The 27435-nt window shown below is 40.2% G+C and overlaps 1 protein-coding gene across 2 annotated transcripts in view; it reads left to right on the top strand.

Annotated features, from left to right (window-relative positions):
* RSPO1 (R-spondin 1) overlaps positions 1-27435 on the top strand; it is a 232533-nt gene that overhangs the window by 147591 nt on the left and 57507 nt on the right. For both annotated transcript variants that reach the window (XM_073562421.1, XM_073562420.1), the window contains exon 2: positions 22397-22739. In XM_073562421.1, coding sequence (XP_073418522.1) covers positions 22649-22739 — 91 coding nt within the window. In that variant the 5' untranslated portion in view covers positions 22397-22648. The remainder of the gene's footprint in view (positions 1-22396; positions 22740-27435) is intronic.

Raw genomic sequence — 27435 nt, 5'->3', positions numbered from 1 at the left:
TTTTTGACACTGCATATTTCCGTGGTGTCAAAAATGTTGCATCTTATAGTTCCAGCAAAGTATATGAGATTTATAGAAATCTCATGATCACTTTGCTTTTTTTGATTGTGCTGTGTAAATTGACCTGTGGTGCATATTTCAAATCTGCAATCTGTTAATTTATCTGGTTGGTACGCTGAGTGTTATGTGCAGCATATGTGTTTTCAGTGTGTTTCTGCTCCAGAAATTAGCACATGACTGTATTAGCAAAGTTTTGTCAAAGCCAAATACCATGAAATAACCAAACATAAATTAGGTTTATTTAAAGCATGACATACCAAAAAGACAAAAAAGCATTGTTAAAAAACACAATGAAAACACATACCGTAAGTAACCTAATTTACATAATATGAAAAAAGAATATGTCTGGACCAAAACAATTCATAGAAAAAGGGAAAAAAGAGGAGGACTCTCAATAATGTGATAAACGAAAATATTTTATGAAATCACAACCTCCAAGTAATGAATAAAATATACATTTTATTAGGAATGTATTTAAAACACAATAATACAAAAAAAATTGTATCAAGTATCAAAATATGTGAATAGAAATAGTAAAAAAGCAAGGTTCTCAGTGAAGGTTCAAAGAAGAGGACACAAAGAACACAAAAGTACAGTGCCTTGCGAAAGTATTTGGCTCCCTGGAATTTTTCAACCTTTTCCCACATATCATGCTTCAAAAATAAAGATACCAAATGTTAATTTTTGGTGAAGAATCAACAACAAGCGGGACACAATCATAAAGTTGAATGAAATTTAAATTTTTTGTGGAAATACAAACACTGAAAAATGGGGCGTGCAATATTATTTGGCCCCTTTAGCTTAATACTTTGTTGCACCACCTTTTGCTGCAATTACAGCTGCAAGTCACTTGGGGTATGTCTCTATCAGTTTTGTACATCGAGAGACTGAAATTCTTGCCCATTCTTCCTTGGCAAACAGCTCTAGCTCAGTGAGGTTGGATAGAGATTGTTTGTGAACAGCAGTTTTCAGCTCTTTCCACAGATTCTCGATTGGATTCAGGTCTGGACTTTGACTTGGCCATTCTAACACCTGGATACATTTATTTGGGAACCATTCCATTGTAGATTTTGCTTTATGTTTGGGATCGTCTTGTTGGAAGACAAATCTCCGTCACAGTCTCAGGTCTTTTGCAGACTCCAACAGGTTTTCTTCAAGAATGGTCCTGTATTTGGCTCCATCCATCATCCCATCAATTTTAACCAGCTTCCCTGTCCCTGCTGAAGAAATGCAGGCCCAAACCATGATGCTGCCACCACCATGTTTGACAGTGGGGATGGTGTGTTCAGGGTGATGAGCTGTGTTGCCTTTACGCCAAACATATCGTTTGGCATTGTTGCCAAAAAGTTCGATTTTGGTTTCATCTGACCAGAGCACCTTCTTCCACATGTTTCTTGTGTCTCCCAGGTTGCTTGTTGCAAACTTTAAATGACACTTTTTATGGATATCTTTGAGAAATGGCTTTCTTCTTGCCACTCTTCCATAAAGGCCAGATTTGTGCAGTGTACAACTGATTGTTGTCCTATGGACAGACTGTCCCACCTCAGCTGTAGATCTCTGCAGTTTATCTAGAGTGATCGTGGGCCTCTTGGCTGCATCTCTGATCAGTCTTCTCCTTGTTTGAGATGAGAGTTTAGAGGGATGGCCAGGTCTTGGTAGATTTGCAGTGGTATGATACTCCTTCCATTTCAATGTGATCGCTTGCACAGTGCTGCTTGGGATGTTTAAAGTTTTGGAAATCATTTTGTATCCAAATCCGGCTTTAAACTTCTCCACAACAGTATCACGGACCTGCCTGTTGTTTTTCTTGGTCTTCATGATGCTCTCTGTGCTTCAAACAGAACCCTGAGACTATCACAGAGCAGGTGCATTTATACGGAGACTTAATTAAACACAGATGGATTATATTTATCATCATTAGTCATTTAGGACAACATTGGATCATTCAGAGATCCACAATGAACTTCTGGAGTGAGTTTGCTGCTTTGCTGCACTGAAAGTAAAGGGGCTGAATAATATTGCACGCCCCACTTTTCAATTTTTGTATTTCCACAAAAATTTAAAATAACCAATAAATTTAGTTCAACTTCACAATTGTGTCCCACTTGTTGTTGATTCTTCACCCAAAATTTACATTTGGTATCTTTATGTTTGAAGCATGATATGTGGGAAAAGGTTGAAAAGTTCCAGGGAGCCGAATACTTTTGTGAGGCCCTGTAAAAAATAGTAACATAGTAACAAAGTAATTAAGGTTGAAGGAAGACTTTAATTTCATCTAGTTCAACCCATATCCTATCCTAACTTGCCCTAACATGTTGATCCAGAGGAAGGCAAAAAAAACCCATGTGGCAAACAGTAAGCTTCACATTGGTGAAAAAAATTCCTTCCCGACTCCACATACGGCAATCAGACTAGCTTCCTGGATCAACGCAATAGTAAGGAAACTAGTGTATATACCCTCTAATATTATACTTTTCAAGAAAGGCATCCAGGCCCTTCTTAAATTTTAGTAGGGAATCACTCATTACAACATCATATGGCAGAGAGTTCCATAGTCTCACTGCTCTTACAGTAAAGAATCTGCGTCTGTGAGTATGCTTAAACCTTCTTTCCTCCAGACGTAGAGGATGCACCCTTGTCCCCGTCACAGGTCTAAGAGTAAAAAGATCATTAGAAAGGTCTTGGTATTGTCCCCGCATATATTTATACATTGCAATAAGATCACCCCTAAGCCTTTGATTTTCCAAACTAAATAACCCCAAGTGTAATAACCTGTCTTGGTATTGCAGACCCCCTAGTTCCCTAATAACCTTGGTCGCTCTTCTCTGCACCCGCTCCAGTTCAGCAATGTCTTTCTTATACACCGGAGACCAGAACTGTACACAGTATTCTAAGTGTGGTCGCACTAATGACTTATATAGAGGTAAAATTATGTTCTCCTCATGAGCATCTATGCCTCTTTTAATGCATCCCATTATAGGCAGTAAAGTGTAACTAACTGGCAAATAAAAAGGCTAGACAGGGAAAGAATTCATTCAACACAATCAATGATCTAGTTCAATACATGTATAGTTTCCAATACCTGTAAGGTGAACAATCTATAACACAATGACGAGCACGATTACCACCATGTAAATAGATAAATAGTGAGGGGAGAATGAACACAATGAATAACAAAAAGCCAGGAGCTCCTTAACCATGTGCATAGTACTTCTCCCAACCTCAACGAGCGTTTTGCGTGGGCTTCTTCCATGAGTTGAGTTGTGTTGGCAGGTGTGTGGTGCCCTTATATGTAGTCCCTGACAGGTGTAACAGGAGGTCTGTAAATTACGAAGCATGCACAGTGAGTGTCTGCACCAATAATAGTGTGTTGCTGTTAGCAGTCCTGGTGACGCGCAAGGGTCAAAGAGTCACTTCCTGTAATGTAACATGCCCGCGTGCATCCCATGTGGATGCCGACACCATGCATGCGCGCCACAGATGCCATTTTAAGAAGTGTAAAAAAGCCAGCATTTTATTGGAGAACAAATAAATATAAGGTGAGGGGAAAAAGAGAAGAAATAAAGTGCAAAGCGATTAAGGTGACTAGTAATATTATACATGGATATACAAATACCAAGCATATACTCACTGAAAATGTGCAGAATAAATAGATACAGTAGTACATAGTGCAATGACACAGGCCATCAGTTATAAGTCACAGAATAAGAAGGAAGGTGACGGTCACAAGGGGGCATTCTCTGCATCTGGAGGAAAAATGGTTTTTCCACCAACATAGAAGAGGATTCTTTACTGTTAGGGCAGTGATAATCTGGAATTCCCTGCCTGAGGAGGTGGTGATGGCGAACTCAGTCGAAGGGTTCAAGAGAGGCCTGGATGTCTTCCTGGAGCGTAACAATATTGTATCTTACAGTTAATGTTAGGTTCTTTAGAAGGACGTAGATCTGGGGATTTATTCTGACAGAATTTTATAGGCTGAACTGGATGGACTAATGTCTTTTTTCGGCCTTACTAGCTATGTTACTATGTTACAAAAATAAATAAAATTATGAATAAAATGATAATAACAAAGAAAATAATAAAGTGAAAAGCTATAATAATGAAATAATAAAATGTACATAATGATACGTAGAACATAAATATCAGAGGAAATGCATACTGTGGACTTGGGAGGGATATGTATATAATTATTCAGACAAATTGAGGATACCCCAATAAAACCGTCACCAACAAGCCCTAAAACTTATCTTTTATTATTATTTCAAATAGTGGGGTAATAGATATTTATCTATTTTATCCCTACACTGCCTAAATGATTCTAATCATGTAAAGAAGGTAATTGCCCAGAACAGCGTCATCAGGGGTTGGGACATTCTAGTTATTGTCCCAACCTCTGACGACATTGTTTTTGGGTGAAACATTTTGGGGGGACTTGTGCTTTAAAACAACTTGCCAAATACCTGGGGTGTCATGACTTGATAATCTAGGCAATTTCTTCTATACATAATTAGATTCATTTAGACAGTGTAGGGGCGAAATGTATAAATATCAATTTTCCAGCTATTTTAAATAATAATAAAAGTTAAATTTTAGGGCTTGTAAGTGACGGTTTTATTGAGGCATCCCCAAATTGTCTAAGTAAATAGAGAAATCAAATCCTCCAAGTCATGAGACGTGGATGGAAATCTTGGTGTTCAAAAAGCAGGGGAAGTAATAGAATTAATCAAAGAGAACAATTACAACTATAAGCAAAAGCGGAAACAACACACAAATTAAAATCATAAAAACATACAACATAATCTTAAATATATGGTGCAAAACTGAGTTTCTCATTTAGCTCATGTGGTGCAATTGTACCCAGGATCATTATCCAATGACATTCCAGCTATGCCTGGCGGCTTTCAGAATGAGCCACCTGATGCCACAGCGGAGTCTCTCAATGCCCCGTACCTTGAAACTAGCAGAATCACAGCCATGACAAGAATTAAAATGTCTTGGGATAGTCTGAAAAGGAATCTGTCAGCAGGTTTTTTGTTACCTCATCTGAGAGCAGCATGATGCAGGCAAAGAGAAGCTGAAACCAATGATGTATCACTTAGTTTACTGGGTGCAGCCGTTCTGACACAATCTGAGTTTTTAGATTTACATTAAAGCAGAGCTGAGAAAGCTAACCCCGCCCACTCCAGCCTCTCTGTGTACATACTCTATAGACAGTGAGGTGCTTAGTTCCTGGATTAGCAATGTTAATCTCTTAGTGATAAATCCTTCACATTTAGTAAACAACAGCAGCACTTTGACAAGTGACACATTCTTTAATACTGTGTTTCAGCCTCTATCTCCTGCTGTCTTCAGATTACATAGCAAAAACCTGCTGATAGATTTAAAGGGGTATTCCCATCTCCAACATCCTATCCCAATATGTAGTAGCTGTTGTAATAATAATAATATTAGTAAATACCTACAATTACAAATGTAGTATAGTTTTTCTGATTCGCTATGTCTCTTTCTTCATCTGCAAGCATTGCGGGACCTTAGGTATCCATGGTTACGACCACTGATACAGTGAGTTAGTTAGCAAGTGGTCATAACCATGGGTACCTAAGGTCCTACAATGCCTGCACATAAGGGAAAGAGACATAGCGAATCAGAAAAACTATACTACATTTCTAATTGGAGATATTTGCTAAAATTATTATTATTATTACACCTACTACATATTGGGATAGGATCTTGGCGATGGGAATACCCCTTTATGTGTAGAGAGATCACCTACTTCTCATGCTGCTAAGATGTCACTGACATGCTCACTGGTGCGTATCTGTAGCTCCCGAGAGGTAAGCCCTATATAGATTAAATGATATGTAATTCAAGTAGTATATGAAAAATATGGTGTTGCATGATAAAAAATTTGTGATTTTGAATGTTACTTACCATCTGCAGAGTCAAATGTAGTAGTCCTATTGATGATTTTACATGCAATACAATCACAAGGGAAGCAACCCCATTTGGGTCCCTTAATATTAAAGGGGCGTGCTGACTTTGTCACATAATGGCTCCTGACTAACATATCCTTCAAGTTTGGATAATAATTTACATAATAGGTGCAGAAAATCTACACTATCAAATACTCATCGTCGTAACGTAGCCTGAATATATGTGGTGGACACTGGCCCTCTGGTTGCATGAAACATAGTGCACTCCTGTTGACTGCAGCCGTCACTAAATAGCTTTACACACTAATAAACAATATTAACATCTAGAATATGAAAAATATATGGCGGGTGAACATTAACTGGTGGTGTTCTCCATCAGTAGTTTTAAATTGGTATGTCTCATTACAAACTTACAGAAAAATCGGGTACTTGATGTAAGATCTAGATATTCAAAATAAAACATTATTATAACATGCAATCTAAGAGGCTGTTAAGGATCCATTTATGCTTATATGATCGATTTTTGACAAAAGGTTAAGAAGCATTTCACTCTACTCATAAAATGAGGTTAATTTGTTTTTCTTTTTTTTGCGCTTAATTTTGATTTGTTGTCAACTACTTATTAGTTGTTTTCTTTTTTAATTTTATTTTATGATTTTTGTCAATATATAATATGATTAAACGCCACATTAAAGATTTCATGTACATTTTTGTACAGATGACTTATACAAATGATAATTACTATTAGTCTGAACAGCGAGAAAAATGTGTTTGGCATGTCTGTTGTACAATAAAGCCTTATATAAAACTTTCTGAAATCACAAAAGCTTTGACTTGTAAGTATAGTCACTTAGAGTGCTGATACAGGAAAGATGTATATCTTTGTACCGTGTTAGCCAGTAGATAGAAAAATATTCAGAATGGAGAGTCCTCAGTGGTTGATACCTTTTAATGGCTAACTGAAAAGATGGTAACAAATTGCAAGCTTTCCAGACGACTCAGGTCTCTTCATCAGGCTGGACTAATACAACATTTGTACCAAATGTCCAACTGGGGGTCTGTATGTGGGGGAGACCGGGCAAAAACTGAGAACAAGGATGAATTCTCATCGTCACACAATAAGAGAAAAAAGAATGGATCTACATATGGCAAAACATTTTTGTATCCCTGGTCATAGCATGATGGACATTAAATTACTTGTCTTAAAAGGTAACTTCAAGTCTTAGAGAGACAGAAGAGTCTCTGAGTACAAATTTATGAAAACTTTTGACACACTCAGTACAGGAATGAATGTGTCACATGGATTTTTATCCTTTTACATCAATTAAGGAATTTGCTCTTCAGACCTTCTGGGGTCATCACAACACAGAACCAGACCCCAATCAGAGGGCAATAAAACTTTCACGCTCCTTATCTATGAACTGGTCCATTATTTATGTTTATTCCTTCTCCCATAATGACAATACTGCTTCACATCACTTGTCTTATATATCGCGTTATTTCTATGCTGTCTTGTGTATAAATATGTGATTCTTCAGATGTTGTATTAGTCTAGCCTGATGAAGAGACCTGAGTAGTCTCGAAAGCTTGCAATTTGTTACCATCTTTTCAGTTAGCCATTAAAAGGTATCAACCACTGAGGACTCTCAATTCTAAATATTTGTCACTTACAGTGGTCATTGAAAGTTTGTCAACCCTTCAGAGATTTCTATATTTTTGCATAGGCTTTCATACAAGTCTTAAAAGTTGATAAAGAAAACCAAATTAAACAAGTGACTCAAAAATAGTAGACTTTATAATTTTTTTTAAATTAGTAAAATGATCCAATATCATATGAGTATGAAAGACAAAAGTGTGTGAATCTACTGTATAACTCTTTGGATGAAAATTCTTGGACTTAAGTGCACTGCCAGACAAATTATCAGATCCAAATCGGGTAGATGAATTAACCTTTTAATTCCCAACGCGTTTCGAAGTCCATAATACTTCTACTCAACTTGCAAGAATTTGTGACGAGTTAGGCCTTGTTGATGTATGTGTAACAGGGGTCAGGGTTGTAGTCGTGCCGAGGGTCTGCTGTTACTTCCTCATCACACCCCGATGCTCCACTGTGGTTGGTGGATAAATCCTCCAGCGTATTTATCAGGCAGAGCACAGAGGGAAGGTGAGGGAGCGTCTAGTAGTGACCTCCGACGTGCGTTTCGCTTGAAAAGCGGCCTGTTAACGCCGCAAAACGCACGTCAGAGGTCACTACCAGACGCTCTCCTGGAAAGGGTGAGTATATTTCTTTAATATTTTGCATAAGTTACTCGGATAAGACCCTATTGTGCTCTTGTTTTACCTATAGTTTGAACAAAATTGAATCTACTGTATAGGATTATTTGAAGGTGAAATTAGAGTCTGGTGTGTTCAATCAATAGTACGACAATCAGCTTTTAGTGAGTGACCTATTTTACATAAAGAACAGGGTTCAATCAAAGTCTGATCTTCACAATACAATAGTTTACATTCCGCGGATCCACAGTCAGACAGATTGTGTACAAATTGAGAAAAGTCAACATCATTGTTACCCTTCCCCTTCAGGAGTGTTTGACAAAGATTACTCTAATAGCAAGGCGATAATAGCCCCTAAGGTCACACTGGGACCCAAGGTAACGTCTAAGCAACAAAAGGACAGTCACATTAGCTAATGTTAATGTTCATGAGTCCACCATCAGAAGAACATTAAACAACAATGATGTGCATAGTAAAATTGCAAGTAGAAAGCCAATGATCTCTAATAAGAACATTGCTGCCCATCTGAAGTTTGCTAAATATCACATAGACAAGTAAAAAAACAATTGGAACAATGTTTTGTGAACGGACAAAACCAATTTTGAGTTCTGTTGGTTTAACTGAGAAGTGCTATGTTTGGAGAACAAGAAAAACACTGCAATATAGTATAAAAACTCATACTATCCGTAAAACATGGAGGTGGTATTAAGGTTTTGGACTGTTTGGTTGCATCTGGGTCAGAGAAACTTTCCAACAATGATGGAAAAATTAATTCTAAATTATTCCAGCCAAAAGATACCGAAAAAAAAGGTTCACATTCTTTTGCCACTCACAGACATGTAATAATGAATCATTGGCCTCTTTTAAAGAACCACACCGGTATTTTTTTTTATTGCAGCCCTAGAATGGTGCTATTAATTTAAATTCCCTGCACTTACTCTTAGGCTGGAGTCACACTTAACGTATAAAAATATGGACTGTATTGTTTGGTCGTAATACGCAGAAATGTTCCCTGAACAGTGATCCGTATGTCATCTGTTGTCAAGGTGTGGCTCCGTTTTTTGTGCATGTAAGCATCCGTATGACATCCCTATGGCATCCGTATGCCGATATTTTCTTGCAGGCTTGCAAAATGGTCATATAATGGAGCCCAATAAAAGGTTAAAACCCAAAAGAAAGAATAGCTATAGACACATAGAATACATATATATATATATATATATATATATATCTATACATATCATTGAGAATATATATATATATTTTCAGTTGTGGCCAAAAGTATTGACACCCCTGCAATTTTCTCAGATAATACTCAGTTTCTTCCTGAAAATTATTGCAAACTCAAATTCTTTGTTATTATTTTCTTCATTTAATTTGTCTTCAATGAAAAAACACAAAAAGAATTGTCCAAAAGCCAAATTGGATATAATTCCACACCAAACATAAAAAAGAGGGTGGACAAAAGTATTGGCACTGTTCAAAAAATCATGTGATGCTTCTCTAATTTGTGTAATTAACAGCACCTGTAACTTACCTGTGGCACCTAACAGGTGTTGGCAATAACTAAATCACACTTGCAGCCAGTTGACATGGATTAAAGTTGACTCAACCTCTGTCCTGTGTCCTTGTGTGTACCACATTGAGCATGGAGAAAAGAAAGAAGACCAAAGAACTGTCTGAGGACTTGAGAAACCAAATTGTGAGGAAGCATGAGCAATCTCAAGGCTACAAGTCCATCTCCAAAGACCTGAATGCTCCTGTGTCTACCGTGCGCAGTGTCATCAAGAAGTTTAAAGCCCATGGCACTGTGGCTAACCTCCCTAGATGTGGACAGAAAAGAAAAATTGACAAGAGATTTCAACGCAAGATTGTGCGGATGTTGGATAAAGAACCTCGACTAACATTCAAACAAGTTCAAGCTGCCCTGCAGTCTGAGGGTACAACAGTGTCAACCCGTACTATCTGTCGGTGTCTGAATGAAAAGGGACTGTATGGTAGGAGACCCAGGAAGACCCCACTTCTTACCCCGAGGCATAAAAAAGCCAGGCTGGAGTTTGCCAAAACTTACCTGAAAAAGCCTAAATCGTTTTGGAAGATTGTTCTCTGGTCAGATGAGACAAAAGTAGAGCATTTTGGGCAAAGGCATCAACATAGAGTTTACAGGAGAAAAAAAGAGGAAATCAAAGAAAAAAACACGGTCCCTACAGTCAAACATGGCGGAGGTTCCCTGATGTTTTGGGGTTGCTTTGCTGCCTCTGGCACTGGACTGCTTGACCGTGTGCATGGCGTTATGAAGTCTGAAGACTACCAACAAATTTTGCAGCATAATGTAGGGCCCAGTGTGAGAAAGCTGGGTCTCCCTCAGAGGTCATGGGTCTTCCAGCAGGACAAGGACCCAAAACACACTTCAAAAAGCACTAGAAAATGGTTTGAGATAAAGCACTGGAAACTTCTAAGGTGGCCAGCAATGAGTCCAGACCTGAATCCCATAGAACACCTGTGGAGAGATCTAAAAATGGTAGTTTGGAGAAGGCACCTTTCTAATATCAGGGACCTGGAACAGTTTGCCAAAGAAGAATGGTCTAAAATTCCAGCAGAGCATTGTAAGAAACTCATTGATGGTTACCGGAAGCGGTTGGTCACAGTTATTTTGGCTAAAGGTTGTGCAGCCAAGTATTAGGCTGAGGGTGCCAATACTTTTGTCTGGCCCATTTTTGGAGTTTTGTGTGAAATGATCAATGTTTTGCTTTTTGCTTCATTCTCTTTTGTGTTTTTTCATTTAAGACAAATTAAATGAAGATAATAATACCAAAGAATTTGTGATTGCAATCATTTTCAGGAAGAAACTGAGCATTATCTGACAAAATTGCAGGGGTGTCAATACTTTTGGCCACAACTGTATATTTCATAGAGTTATACATAGCAGAATAGCCGCTAAATCAATTGACGGCTTCTGTAAAATCAATACAAAACCCGACATGAAATGACACATGGTTTACATACAGTAAACCATTTCATTTCCTTTATTTTTTATATGTCTTTGACTAATAATTAGATTAGGGTATGTGTGTAAAATTTGGGACAAGTAGGTGTTAAATAAAGGGGTTAATTCGTTGAAAAAAAATGCGCCTTTTCTGGGACTTAGCCTCTCTATTCCCATTGCCCTGTAGCGGTGGCTAATGGGTTAGTAAGAATGAGTTAATGTCACCTTACTATTGGAAGGTGAAATTAAGCCGATTAATAATGGAGAGGTGTCAATAAGACACCTATCCATTATTAACCCTAGACTAGTAAAGGGTTAAAAAAAAACACACACAGACATTGATTAAAAATTCTTTTAATGAAATAAAGACACCAAGTTTTTGACCATAATTATTCCTCTGGTAATCCATAAATAAACCATGGACCTGTAACAAAAATAAAACAAAAGAACAACAATATCCTTACCTCTCCACTGGTCAGTCAGGTCCCCCACTGCCAGAATAACTTAGTTCATCTCTGCGCAGCCTCCCCGGCTGACCGGAGATGAACTAATGTGCGTGGGAAAGTTTCTGCATTTTTTCCCACACTCATCAGTTCACCTCAGGTCAGCCAGGGGACTCTGCGCAGACTCACTGACGTCTTGTTGGAGTAACTCAGTTTCTGTCGTTAGTAAAAAAATTAGTTCCTTAACAAATTGTCTGGTCGTGAACTTTCTCCTTGGCCCGCTGTATTCAGGGAGAGACCACCCCGCTGCATGGTCTACAAGTGCACCGGACTTAACAGTAATATATGATATTATCCATCCATTAAAGGTTCCAATTGGTAGATTGCCTTTTATAAACATCTATCTTTAAGGCCTAACCACTTTTGTGATTTACTTTATTTTAAAATTCCCTACCATTCTCCATTCTCCCAAATACTTACCACAGCTTCTATCACTGCTGTAGGTTGATGAAATCCTGTTTCAGTAGCGGTGATGGAGAAATGACCACAGCTTCTGTCCCCATCATCTGCATGTTAAGTCGCCACCAGCACAGACTCACCGTCCCACATATTGCACAGTAAAAACATACAGTGAAGACAATATTTCAGCCAACAAGTGACCCTCTCCAAACCATAATACCCACCACAATAATCATCTGTGATTACTCTTTAGATGGGTGTAGTGATATTTGTGGCATTGTTTGCTGCCATTGATGTTGGATCCATGACCTATAGCATTTTCTACAGAATGTGACAACCCACATCATCTATTGCCAGTTTTTGAGACTTTCAATTCTCTATTTGGCCAAGTTTACATGACCATTTTTTATACTGTATGGGAAAAAACTGACGTCACATGGTCAGCACTGGGACCAAAGTTGTACAATTTGGCTGTTCAGATTAGCATTTTTTTACAGACCAAATCTGTGCATGAAGAAAATAGGAGCATGCGCTAGTTCGTCCATATTTGGATGAGATTCGCCTATTCAAGTATACAGGCGCACACAAAAAATTCGGATCCCACATGGATTCACCATATAGCATAGGATTTTTACAGATACGTTGCAATTATTAATATGGAAAACTGTATTTGGCCTTGTAAATAATTTCCCTTGCTGATTAAAAAAAAGATGCCATATAGATCAAATATGGATGACAATTCAGATGAAAATCGTTTTTTGTCCAGGTGAAAATCAGATGATTATACACTTGTTATATTAAAAATTAAAAAATAGAGCTCTTGCAATTCTCACAATGGCCACTGGGACTTTTTTTAGTCTCATACTTTCTGTACTTTCAGGATATGTTTCCATGGTCAATAAACACTACGGATTGGACGCTGTGTACATCCACAGTGTCCAATCTGCAGCAGCCGGATGTTACAGCACAGTGGATAGGATTTTATGAAATCCCATCTCCACTAAGAAAGAAACACAGTTACATTTTATACACATCCCTGCACTACACAATCGATAGGCCCAGGACGTTCTATCAGATACAATATAATTTGTCTGACCTGTGGTTCCGCCTAATTAGATGGGTGCAAGAGGTGGCCCCTGAAGGGGTGCAGCACAGAGATTCACAAACTTAACAATTCTGTAAGATCATAATTATTTTAGGCTATCTATACCCAAGCTCCTCTAATTTGGTGAGTTTTTAGCTCTGGTTCACACAGTCGTACTAGCAAACAATGTCTCTAATTAAGACTCCATGTTTGGCACCAAACACTCTCTAAAGTCTGTGCATGTTCCATCGGGATCCCTGTGGTGGGGACTGCGCTCAAGACTTACTAGCCGCAACACGGTCATTCATGAGGTTGGCTGATCAGCCGTTTGGCCGTTTAGCTGGGAGGCCGAGGGAGGGTTCCTGGACTTGTCACCTGGAGCACAGCTTAAGCCTGATAAGCTATCAGGAGGCCATCCACCTCACAGCAGATGCCTTGGGGGGTATCCAACTCTTAATCCAACTGTAGTCGTCCCCCAAAGTAATTCTTTCTCTATAACAGGAGTCAGAGGAACAGGTACATTTTTCTTCAGTACTCTGATCAGTTTCTAGGACACAGCATTATCTGAGCTTCAGGATGTCGTTGGATTGTCCTACTCCAGTCAACTCTTTCTCAAACTGAAAAACAACATGAGGTCTACAATATAGTCTATTTAAGAAACAAAAGTGACCTCTTGTGACCGGAATCTGATAATGCAACAACGTCTATTCATTACCATCTCACACACCGGCATTTATTGGACGTACACTATTCTGATAGCAAATAAGTAACATAGGAACAGCAAAGTCACATATAAAGACTACATGAATATAGAGCGAGTGCACGCTTAGTGCAGCACTGTGATGTAAGGCCGGGTTCACATTAGCGTTTGAGTCCGCAGCGTGGTGCTGCGGACTTCTTTCCTTAAGCTCTGCCTACTTCCACATGCGTCCTGTGTACTTATCTTTAACATTGTGAACGCAGGGACATGCGTTGTATGCGGATGTGTCCGGGTGCGTCGTTTTGAAGTGCTCTCCGAACGCAATTTTCTTGCGTTTGGCGGGCACATCAAAATGACGCACGCGGACGCATCCGCATACAACGCATGTCCCTGCATACAAAATATTAAAGATAGGGACACAGGACACAGGCGGAAGTAGGCGGAGCCATGCGTAAGTAAGCGTAGCTTTAAGGAAAGAAGTCCACAGCACCACTCTGCGGACTCAAATGCTAATGTGAACCAGCCTAAATAAGTGGCATGCAGAAACTTTGAAGTGTAGCTCTCCATATGCTACATGTACCTGTCCTTGGTCCTTTAGAAGATCACGTAACTCCAAAAACGTATTACTTCTGCAGAATAAGTTTGCTCATTCCTGATATATAATATGCACTTAGGCCTCATTCAGATTTCACAAATTTTTTATGTAATTATAAAAACGATGATTTTCATCAATGCTTCGTCAGTGTGGCTGTTTTACTCATCAGTAATTTTCTCAATTATTAAAATTAAAACATTGAAAAGTTTCTTCTAATTACTATTATTATTACAATGTTAAAAGAAAACACATGGATTGCAAAGACATGGCGTCTGTGTACTGTGCATGATTTCCTAGGACCAATACACATGTATGAGTGATTTTGAGCTGTAGCTCAAATAAAAAATGGAAAAATATCCAGAATTTGTTTGCAGAAACATGGGTTCCAACAAAACTGGACTACAATGACTAAGTGTTCTGTCTGTGAAAAATACAGAAATATAGTTAAATATGAGCATCTGAATGAGTAGGAGGTTTTGAAATAGAAGTAGTAAAGCTCGCTTTACTGCCCTATACTGACATCTCCTGGTTACATTGAAGAACATACTGCCATTCTATTAATACTTTCCTAGATATACTGTATATATGGTCTACAAGTAACTTTATTTCATAATAAATATTTAGTAAACACATTTCAATTTAAAATATTCTAGGTTTTAAAAAATATATAGATATTGATATACTGTATATGTATATATATTCTTTCTTTTTTTCTTTTGCCTTAAATAGAAAGGAAATGTGTGTGTATATATATATATATGTAGTCATATTTTTTCATTTTACAAATTACAAAAAGGAAAATGGTCAAAGATTTGGGTATCCCTGGAGATTTGTGTGCTCAGATTTTGAACAAAGTTTCAGTCCTTAATTTCATTGTTAGAAAAGGTCAGGGGATGCAAATTTCACAGCTCTATAAAAACCCAGCCTCCTCTAACCTTGTGCCAAAATCAACTGCCTAGCACTTTGAAAATGAAAATGGTGGAGACCTACAAAGCAGAAGAAGGCTATAAGAAGAAAGCAGAATGCTTTCAAGTTGCCCTTTCCTCAGAAAGAAATGTATTTAAGAAATGACAGTTAATTGGAACAGTGGAGGTCAAGATAAGGTCTGGAAGACCAAGCAAAATTTCATTGAGAGCTGCTCGTAGGATTGCTAGTGTAGCAAATCAGAACCCTGCTTGCCTGCAAAAAACCTTCAGAAAGATTTAGCAGACTCCTTAGTAGAGATTGGCAGACTCCCTGGATGTTCGAGTCAGGCGAGTTCAGCCATTTTGGGTACCGGAACAGTACCCGGATCCCATTCACGTGAATGAGGGGCCCGAACATACAGTGTTTGCCATGCTGTTATGTGCATGACAGCATGGCAAACACTGCCTCTGATCGGAGGTAAAATAATTACCGCAAGTCAGACAGCCGCGGTTCCCACACTGTCAAATGAGAGCATGAGTCCGCAGTTGTAATTGGAGGTAAAAGTTTACGTCCAGGCACTGACATCGGCTGCTGGGACTATTACTCCATCAACCTATGCCTGCTGTCACTAATATCAGCGAGAGCAAGCGGCGGCTGATGAGAGTGTGCTCTAAATAAATAATTAAAAAATGGTGTGTATTCCCCTGTATTTTTGATAATTAGCCAGGCAAAACTGACAGCTGTGAGCTACAACCCTCAGCTGTCAGCATTAACAAGGCTAGTTATCAAGAATAGAGGGGTCCCCACGCTTTTTTAAATTGTTTAAATAAATAATTTAAATAACTGCATTGGGTTCCCCCCCATTTTTGACAACCAACCAAGCTAAAGCAAACAACTGGGGGCAGGTGTTCACAGGCTCATAAGGGGCCATGGATATTGCCCCCTCCCAAGATAAAAAAAAATAGCAGCCCGCAATCACCTAGAATTTTGGCACTTTGCCCAGCTCTTCCCACTTGCCCTGTGGAGGTGGCAAGTGGGGTTCATATTTTTGGAGTTGATGTCACCTTTGTATTGTCAGGTGACATCAAGCCCACAACTTAATAATGTAGAGGCGTCTATAAGATGCCTCTCCATTACTAATCGATTGCTCTCCTCTGAGGCTACATTCCCAACTGGGCCCCTGAACTGCAGGGACCTCGGTGAGATCACCACTAGCACAGCGAGAAAAAGTCTCACAGTTAGTGCTGGGTGAGAAAACAACCTCAGAAGGCAGAAGCTCGGGATGTGCTTAGTCAAGCCCAAAACACTTAATATCTCATTTGCATATGAATTAAAACAACAATTTCTCATGCACCAAGTTATAGAAAAAATAAAAGTATTCATTAATTTAGCTTTCAAAGACATGCATGCCCTTATATGCGTTTGGAGGGGTTGATCTTACCAACAGATTGCTTTAAATAAGAAGTAGTGAGGCTGTATGTTGCAAAATGTGTAATTCATCTGTGGGTTCTGCAGTTAACTGTACTATAGCCATAAAACAATTTTAGTCTTACCACATTCATACCAATAATTATCTTCCGTTTCTTGAAGTGTAGTTAAATAAGTCCTTGTTTTTTGCAATACTAGATGTAGTTTTTTAGGCTACATTTTGCCATTCACAACATTAAGCGTTCAATTAACATGAACTTTTATCATGAGTTAACTATTCAAATTTAAGTACCGTATTTTTCGAATTATAAGATGCACTTTTTTACCCCAAACTTGGGGGGAAAATGGGAGTGCATCTTATAATGCAGATATACCTTACCGGCTGTGGTGAAGCAGGGTCCTGGGGTCATGGATTGGGGAGGCAAGAGTGGAGCGTTGCTGCAGGCTGCTGGCTGGGATGAAGGGGTGTTCTGATGTGCACCGCTGTGGGTGTTCGGTGGTGCTGGGGCTCTGCCGACATTTTGTGAAAGCCCAGAGCCCCCGCACTTACATCATTTACTCTGTAGTGGACGCCGGGAAAATGACTGTGTGCATCAGAACACCCCCTCATCCCTGCCTGTGGCCTGCAGCAACGCTCCATTCTTGCCTCCTCCAGCAGTGACCATAGGACCCCGCTTCACTGCAGCCACCACCCCGGGTAAGCAATAAGATGCATGGATTATAACAAGCACCACCATTTTATTAAGAAAGTTTTTGTTTCCTATTTTTCTCCTCAAAATTTGGGGTGCGTCTTATAATCCAGTGCATATTAAAATCCGCAAAACATGGTAACTGGAAACTTTTTATTTATACTGTCTATCAATCACCATAGATAATGTGTTAACTGTGTGTCAAGGTTTCAAGAAGTAAAATCCTTTCATAGAAATAAGTGTCATCTTTGGCTTACCTAATTCTAATTCACCTGGTTCTGGTTTGGGAAAGCATAGAACTGGTAAATAAAGTGGAAAAACGTTAGCTAAAGAAATAATATCAGCATCCCTTTAATGTTTTAAAGGGAATCTGTCACCTATTTTTAGCCCTATGAGCTGCGACCATCACCATCATGGGCTTATCTATAGCATTCTATAATGAAAGATAAGAAAAACAAGTTAGATTATACTCACCCGGGCGTCCGGCCCGGTCCGATGGGTGTCGCTGTCCGGTCCGGCGCCTCCCATCTTCTAGCGATGCCATCCTCCTTCTTTCTTCTGCCGCAGCTCTGACGCAGGCGTACTTTATCTGCCCTGTTGAGGGCAGAGTAAAGTACTGCAGTGCACAGGCGCCGGAGCTCTCTGACCTTTCCCGGCGCCTGCGCATTGCAGTACTTTACTCTGCCCTCAACAGGGCAGAGAAAGTACGCCTGCGCAGGAGCCACGGCAGAAGTAAAAAGGAGGACGTCATCTCTAGAAGATAGGAGACGCCGGACCGGTCCGCGACACCCACTGCAGAATGCTGTAGATAAGCCCCTGATGGCGGTGCCGGCAGCTGATAGGGCTAAAAATAGGTGACAGATTCCCTTTAACATGGTTGAGAGCTATCCCCCGCCCAGCACACCATGTCGGAATGTGACAGCATCCTGTACAGAGTGTGTTAGGGTCTTGAAAGATCACGGGTACAAGGTCTTTGAGGATATATATCTCCATATTACTTCTCCCTTACGCCACTTAAAATAAAATCATATACATATATAGTTGTCATTTAACATTGTTTCTGCTATGTTAGGGCAAAATATTACCTATATACTATAGTGGTCTGAACAAAACGCCCTATATAAAAGTCATTGCTACTAACAATAGAATTAAAAAGACCACTATCATTACCACTACATAGTGGCGAAAGCTCTTATTAAGTAAAAAAAAATCTACTATAAAAATCACCAGAAATTACAGTAACTTTATATATAGTTACTCAAAACTGACATTCTTTCTGATTGGAGTAAGTCATTCAATTTCTCCGCTTCCAACATCAGGCCCAGACCGCCATGATGATTTCTTCCAGTTTGCAACAAAGATAATTTCAGGATCCAATTCATTAAATTGTCTTTGCCATAATTCTGAATAAAAACACCTTCACGTTTCACAAAATGTTTGCACAACTTAAATTTGTACAAAGATTTTAGCTACTTTTGCCATTTGTATTCCAGTCCCGGTAAGAGTGGGCAGAGATGGGGTGAAACGGATTGTGATGAAGCCTGCCTATCAAATTAAGTAAAACTTATGCCATTTTGGAGGCATACATTTCGGTAGAAATGTACTGCAATTTATGACTGGAGTAACATTTCTAATTCAATAAGTGGCATGTACCTCATAAGGAATGAGGTGCACTTTACTTGAGAGGTCCCGTTCATTAAGACTGTCGTGTAAAACCCCAAACAATGAATAGGGCCTTTAACCTCTTACATTTGCCGCACTGACCCCGCTGTCCCTGAAAACAATAGTGCCAGATAGCTAGTGCCAAACAGACACTAGAAGTATAATACATAGTAATAGTGCCAAATTTTGTACCCACACAATAATAGCTTTCTATTCAGCTACCCTAAACAGTAATAGTGCTCCTTTTAGTGGCCCACACAGAAAGAAGTGCCCTTTTTATGTCCCTAAACATTAATAATGCTCCTTAAAATTAAAAATTCCACTACATGTACTCCTTTGAAGGCTACATTGCCCTTCTACCTTTCAAATAGTAATGGCTATGAGTTCCTCCTTAAAATGTAATAATGTTCCTTCGTGCCCCCTTAAATTTATCCTTTATAAAGTAAAAATGCCTCCTGATGTCTCCTTCAAATGAAATAATGCTCCATTTTGTGTATGTAAATAAGTCTTCCTCCTCCATTAAAAAAAGTTTACACTCACGCAACCTGATACCCAATGAACACATTGACCGAGTTCTTTTCTCGTCTGCACACAGAACAAACTGGCTCCGGCACCACAATCCAATGACCTAATTGTGCTGCTTATGCCAGGACTGTGCTATCTTGTAGGAGGTAGGCCCATAGCAGCCTGTGGCCTACAAGATGGAGAGTGTCCAGTATCAAACTGTTTTTGTGTCCTGCTAATGCCAATACAGTTCGCTCAATGGATCTCTAGTCCGCTGCTCAAGAAGTCCAGGACAACTGAGTTGGATCGTTAGTGCTGAAAACACCATTGATCCTGGGTAAGAGAAACTAAATGAAAATTCATAGCATACAGGAGCAATGAACTCTCTTTCTTCCAGTGAGCCACAGTATCTGCCCTACCTTTCTAGGTGTTACTGCTAGCCTTAATCTTTATTACAAATTAAAGGCAAAAGTGTGCGCTACACAGAAGTAAGATGGTCCCAGAATAAAGTTAAAAATGAATAAATGGCTGACACCAAGTGTCCTGGTGTTTATCATTCTCCATATTTGTTCAATGCAAATTTACCATGCCTTGGATTTCAAACAATGAAGTTTCTCTAAACAGGTTCCTATCAACCAGTAGCAATGGAGACAGAGGGGCTGGTCTACCTCTTGTGTTATGAATGAGTCACCGAGGAGGAAAAACAAAAACAAGCTAAGCCACAGAAAACCAGAGAGGTTGGTAACTAAGCGGATTGCAGACCCCTGATCCTATCCACACAACTAGCAGTAGCCGTTGAGCCTACCTACTGTATGATGATCCTAGACACCTCGTCACAGCCGGAGAACTAAATAAACCTAAAGCAAGAAAAGGGGAAATCTAAACTGCCCCAGAGCAGACCCCAAAGCAACAGACAGCCCCCAAACATGTATTGTCGGTGAGACAAGATGAAAACACAAACACAGATAGAAAAATAGGCTGAGCAAACGATGGGGCCCACACTAACTAGAAAGGACAGGAAAGGAAAGATGCTGTCTGCAATCACGCACAAAACCCTGCCAAAAATGTCCAACACTTTCTGATAACAAAAACCCTGAAGTCACTAGACTTCAATTCCCTATATCAGCACTCTGGTATATTCTGAAGACAGAGCAAAAAGAGACCAATCTGATCAGGGACAAAAAGCAAACTGGCATAAACAGAGATATAAGAATGGAAATTCAGCACAGCCCCAGCACGGGCTGGCTGACCACAAAAACTGAGTAAACAAAACCAAATCTCATGTGAAATAATAGCAGAGCACACTTAGCTTGAGAAGGCAGGAACAGAACTGGAAACCAGAACCTCAGGGCAGGAAAAAATCACCAGCACAAAATTAGGGAGTCGGCTGTCTTAAATCCAGTCAGAGACTCCTGATGTCCACTCACAGTACTCCTCCTCAGGTGGCAGGTCTCTGCCATTTAGATAAGCTTCATTACCTATTGTTACCACTAGAGCGAGCCCGGATGGAGAACTCACGACTCCTCTGTCGACACATCCAGCTCCACCACCCTCACCAGAAGCCAGAGGTAAACCAGAAAATGAGTTCACAACACTCTTGTCTAGTAGTCAGTAGCAGTTGCATTATCTCCCTCTATGTAAAGTGAAGTCTTGTATTCAACACTGAACAATTCCTCCCAATTTTGGCTTTTTTTGTGATAGACGTAGACAGCTGTTTCATGATTCTTACCACATTCATACCAATAATTATCTAGCTAGATCTTTTCATTGAGAACTTGTACCCATGCCAACCCTAGTGGCTCATACACCCCAACGAAACCCTACTTTATGCTAGTGAGGGGCAAGGGATCAGAAGTAGCTATTTGGGTGGGTGTTGGCGTTCGTTGTTATTCAGAGTCATCGTTGAAGGCTTTGAATGGGTAAGGCCTTAATTTACAAGGTAGATAACTATAGGCTGCACTAGAGTTTTCCTACTTCTGTAGAAGAGTTAATTTGAATACTATTTTATGATTTATGATCTATTAGATGTTTATTTTTCTTATAAAATGTTTGACATATCTTAAAAATACACAAAAATGTTACATATACACTGTTTTTTGTTATTAAAATTAATTCATATAAATGAGGCATATGTAAACATTCACTCATTTCACACTTAGAAGGAACTGGTCATGTTGACATGTAGTCCTTTCTGTGGACAGTACAGTATAGAGAAGGAGAAGCTGAGCGGAGTTTGCTGGAAATAAATTCTGTATAACTTGTATTTTATTCATTGAAGTTTGTATGTACTGTATATAAGCCCAGTGGGTGGTCCTACTAATGACTGACAGCTTTCTCTGCATGCAGTCATACAGTAAAGGCTATCAGTCACCAAGAAGGACCACCCACTCCACTCATATGCCTACAAACATTTCAATGAATAAAATTCAAGTTTTACAGAAACTTTTCCAATGAAAATGGATATCAATCGGATCAGCTCATCCCGCTCTATAACATTGTACGTGAAGATCTTATTCCATTTTCACCATGAAGATTCCTTTTAAAGCAATACTTACTAAACAAGTTGTAATAGAGATTATATAAAGGTAGAACATCACATGTAGTCCACTAAGGATACGATGACACTTCTTTACAGCCTTCCTTAGCATATCCTCATTACTGTGTTCTCTGCAGGTACCCTAGAAGATTCATGTAGTGCCCTCAGTGACAACGTAAATGGAACTCGATCCAAGTTCAGAATGTCAGAACTACCGGCAACTTAAAGTTCATGGAGCAGATGATATGAATTTCAGATTTTTCTCTCTACCAGGCATGTACAGACTTGCATTTGTCATCAGACACAGCAGATACTGAAACAACCACAAGGGTGGCACAGACTCCCTCCAATCAGCCGGCTTTGCATGCACTCAGTGCTGGAGAGTTACTATGCAGTTTGGACTGTTCACTGTGCTTGTGTTGATCTTGATGGATATTGCAGAAAGCAGCAAGGTTGTGAAGGGGAGGAGACATAGGAGAAGTAAGTACAACTCCCACCAATCTGTATCTCAATGCCACTATTTCGCAGCTATTACATTTTCAAAACCTGTTAAAATGTAAAGTTATGATTTTTTTCATTCTTCATTAAATGTTAGTAGCATTATTTAATTAAGTGATCTTCGTGAGTCTTCGGCACTCAAATGATAGCTTTATTATCCAATATGAAAAGATGAGGCAAAAACCACCACCACACAAAAAAATCAGGAAAATAAAAAATGACCCTAAAGAAAAACAGATGTACTTCTGCAACATTTCGGCATAGACATGCCTTTTTCAAGCTGAATCTGTTATGGCACATCTGTTTTACTTTAGGGTCATTTTTGATTTTCCTGATTTTTTTGTGTGGTGGTGGTTTTTGCCTCATCTTTTCATATTGGATAATAAAGCTATCATTTGAGTGCCGAAGTTTTTGTTATTTTGCTACTACTGGGTTCTTCGGAGCTCCGCATCTTATTTACAGTGAGCACCCCCTCTATTCCTTAGCTGATCTTCGCGAGTCATCATCATGTTCAACATTTCAGTTTGCTGTCAGTAGATGAAAACTTTTATTAGCAAAGACAAAAGAAAAACAGTACCAATCGTAGGTACACTTGTCTTGTATTCTTTTTCATTTTTTCTTGATTAAAAATTAAATAAATTACATTAAGTATACAATAATACTTTACAGAGTCAAGGCTCTGCTCAGGACCTTTTTCATCACATTCTGGCTTTGTGTCCAAGCAAAGCCCCCTCATAGTGGGCGGGTAACAAGTGCAATGACTGGCACAGGGTTGAGGCATCGGTGCAGTGGTTAGACAGTAATGATCCTGGCTGCTGCCTTCAGGATGGATTGGAGAGGGGAAAGCTTAGTAAGAGAGAGACCGGTGTCACCAGAACTGGTTCGTAATTTTATGGACTTCTAATAAAGACTAAGATATTTTAAGCTATCTCTGTGTTGATGTGCCGAATTTCTACTTTTCTACTTGCTATTGCTGATCCTGAGCACACCAGCTAAATTCTTGCCACTCACAATGTTCCATTGATTCATCCCATCACATGTCCAACAGTTACATTATGAAGGTGGTGAGCTTTGTTCTTTTTCCATTTCGATTAGTAGAGAGTGGCAATAGTCCAGACGATAATGAATTAGAGCAACAGTAAAAGTTTTTGAAGAGTCAAAGGTGAGAAAAGGAAGGATTCTGAAGATGTCTTTGAGGTGCAGCTGGTATGAGTAAGTGATTGGATGTAGGGAGTGAAGAAAAGATCTGGTCAAATATAAACCCAAGACGGTGAGCATGCTGCTGGGAAGTAATGGTGGAACCACACAAGGAAATTGTAATAGTGGGTTCAAGAAGGTTAGCAGAGGGGGGAAAACACAAGAAGTTCAATTTTTGGCAGATTCAGTTGTGCATAAAGGGAGGACATAATTTTTGTGACAATCACTAATGGGACATTCTGTCCCCATGTGGTATTATGTTATTGAGCCCTATTGGGGAAAGGTAAACTGGGAAATTGCCCCCCATAACGCCAGACCTATATGTGTATGTAAAGAGAGAGTGATGTATATGTAATATCTGAAATTTATATGCAGGAGTGTATGATATGTATGATTTATCTGTCTTTGTTGTGTGTAATAATGTATATATGCGTGCATGTGTGGTATGTTTGTATAATGATAATGATACATGTGTTTGTTATGTACATACATGTGTGTAATGAATGTATGGTTAAGCAGTATATACTGTATTTCTGCTTGCATCAAATAGTAGTACTACATATGTGTGTGGTACAGCAGAACTACCAATGCGTGTAGTATAATGGTAGTATGTATGTGTACAGTATAGCATTACTATGTATGTGTATTGTGAGGTAGTGAGGGGGATCATATGCTAGGGTCGATATGTGTCCCCCAAGATATGGACAGAGTCTTATTAAACCCTCTCACGCCACCTCCGCATACTTACCCAGCCAACACTCCCACGCCGCAGCCCCCCGCCGCCCGACAGCTACGGCGGTCCCTTCTGACAGACTTGTGGCCGACGAGGTCTCTGCATGCAATGCGCATGCGCCATAGGCCACGGCCGCGCATCCCTCCTGTTACTTGTGCTCCGGCAATGCCCTGACCCGGAAGCACCTACGGACCAATGGCAGACCTGACAGGGCCATATTGGGCCATTCCCCCCTGGGGAAGGCGCCTGATCATTGTGTTTGCTAGCACACTGGGCCCTGCTTCCTCGTGTGCTCTCTGCAGTCTCATAGTCCTGTCTTCAGTGATTCCTGCAGTAGCCTCACAGTCCTGCCTTACGTGGTCCCTGCAGTTGCCCCGCAGTCCAGTGTTCCTGCTCCATCCTGCCATCCATACTCCAGTCCTTCAGTCCTACTCCAGTCCTGCCTCTGGTGTTCCTGTTCCATCCTGCTATCCACACTCCAGTCCTTCAGTCCTACTCCAGTCCTGCCTCCGGTGTTCCTGCTCCATCCTGCTATCCACACTCCAGTCCTACAGTCCAACTCCAGTCCTGCCTCCTGTGTTCCTGCTCCGTCCTGTTGTCTATGCTCCAGTCCTGCAGTTCTACTCCGGTCCAGTCTCCAGTGATCCCGCTCTGTTGTCTACGCTTCAGTCCCGCACTCCTACTCCAGTACGTCCTGAGCCGCCCCTCTCGGTACCGGCTATCGTGGTACCCGAACCCCTGGGTCTGCTCCTAACGATCCCTGTATAGGGGTCAGCTCCACCTGGCAGCTCGCCTGGGGCCCCTCGGTGCCATGGTCCAGAGGGTCCACTCCTGGAGATTTGTCTCCTGACCAGCCGTAGTAACAAACCCGCTAGAGCGCCTTGTGTTCACAGCAGAACGCCTGTGAATCGCAAGGCAAAATAAAAGAAAAAGTGAATTGGGTCCAAGTCAGAGGCACCAGCCACATTCCAGAGGCTGATGGACATAGTCTTAGAACATCATTGGAACTATGCCACAGCATACTTGGATGATATCATCATCTTTAGTACTTGTCCCAGGTACAAGCGGTAGTCAATTCACTCAGAGCCGTGGGCTTGATGAAGAATCACAAAAAATGTGCGATAGGGCTTAAGGAAGCCCGGTACTTAAAGTACATGATCCGCCATAGGGTTATCAAACCCCAAATAAATAAAATCGAGGCTATACAGAACTGGTCCCGACCTCTTACCACCAAACAGGTAAGAGCGTTCCTCGGCATCATTACCGAAGGTTCATACTTTATTTTTCGGGGAGAACAACACCCCTAATGGATCTCTTAAAGGGAAAGAAGTCGGTCATGGTCTGGTGGAAGCCTCAGCTGGAGGAAGCGTACCAATCTATGAAGTTGTGCTATGCGGACAGTACGTCCTCATTAGCCTCAACTTCAAGAAAGTCTTCGTCTTGCAGACGGATGCCTCTAACATCGGCCTAAGTGCTGTCCTGTTGCAGGAGGTAAACGGAGTGGCACCTACCTGTGTAGGAAACTCAACCCGGCCGAGAAAAATTATAGCATAGTGGAAGAGTGCCTGGCTAATAAGTGAGCCTTGGAGTCCCTCCGCTATTATTTGCTCGGTCAACCTTTTTGCTTGATGACAGATCATTCACCCTTGGTCTGGATGAGAAATGCCTAGGAGAAGAATGCTCAGGTCACCAGATGGTTCCTGTCACTCCAAAATTTTAATTTCATCGTGGAACATCGTGCAGGGAAGGCGCAAGGCACCCTATATGGTGACAAGTGTTCAACCCCACAAGTCTGAACAAAGGAGGGGGATATGTGAGGAAGTGAGGTGGATCATATGCGACGATCATTATGTGTCCCCCAAGATGCGGACGCAGTCTTATTAAACCCGCTGGAGCACCTTGTGTTTACAGAAGAACGCCTGTGAATCGCAAAGCAAAATAAAAGAAAGAGTGAATTGGGTCCAAGTAGTTGACCCAGTCAGGTTTTTAGGAAAACCCATCAAGGGCTTTTCTTTTTATAAGGATTTGCAGGTTTGGTTGTGGGGCGAATCCCTTTCTCCACTCCGGGTTTTGGAAGTGGCTCAATGGCCACGATTCCATTTAAATCTGTCAGTTTTGCCTTAGGTGTGTCAGTTTGGAGTTTGCAAGCTGCAGTGCACGAGTCTCTGTGCACCCAGACCTGTGTGGCGCTAACACAGAGCCAAGGACTTCAAGACTGACGCACCCGAGGCACTGTTGGACGTCACATTTCAACCTTGGCCAGATGTTTTCCTTAGGCCAGGCATATGTTAGCAGAGCTTGCATGGGCAAAAAAGGAGAGAAAAGATTTACACACTGACATTATGGGGTCAACAGTCAGTGCAGATGAACAAGTAAGATTTGGGTAAAAATATGTAATGCTAACACATGGAAATGTGCAATATATACTAGGAATATAATAATGTAAGCATTCAATGTTAAAATGTGAGCACTAAATGAAGATTACACACGGTGTCAGGGGTCAGTGCAAATAAATGAAACCAAGTGAAAAGTATATAATAGATAATGACAAACAATATACACAATGACAAACATAATTTAGGAATAATCAGGTAAAACTTTCACGTTAAAAAAACACTAAAAGCATGGGTATTTGCTGGGATAGGTAGTACTAATAGAAGCAGACGTGGTGATGAAGATACTGAACAATGCAAAAAACAATTGTAAGTGAAAAATATAAAGCCATATTGGTTGGAGGAAAAAAAAACT

The sequence above is a fragment of the Dendrobates tinctorius genome, unplaced genomic scaffold (genome assembly GCF_039654945.1).
Source record: "Dendrobates tinctorius isolate UK_male_01 unplaced genomic scaffold, ASM3965494v1 ptg000015l, whole genome shotgun sequence".
Classification (NCBI taxonomy): Eukaryota; Metazoa; Chordata; class Amphibia; order Anura; family Dendrobatidae; genus Dendrobates; species Dendrobates tinctorius.
Note: the sequence above shows the minus strand (reverse complement) of the source record. Positions and strands in the feature narration are given on the sequence as shown.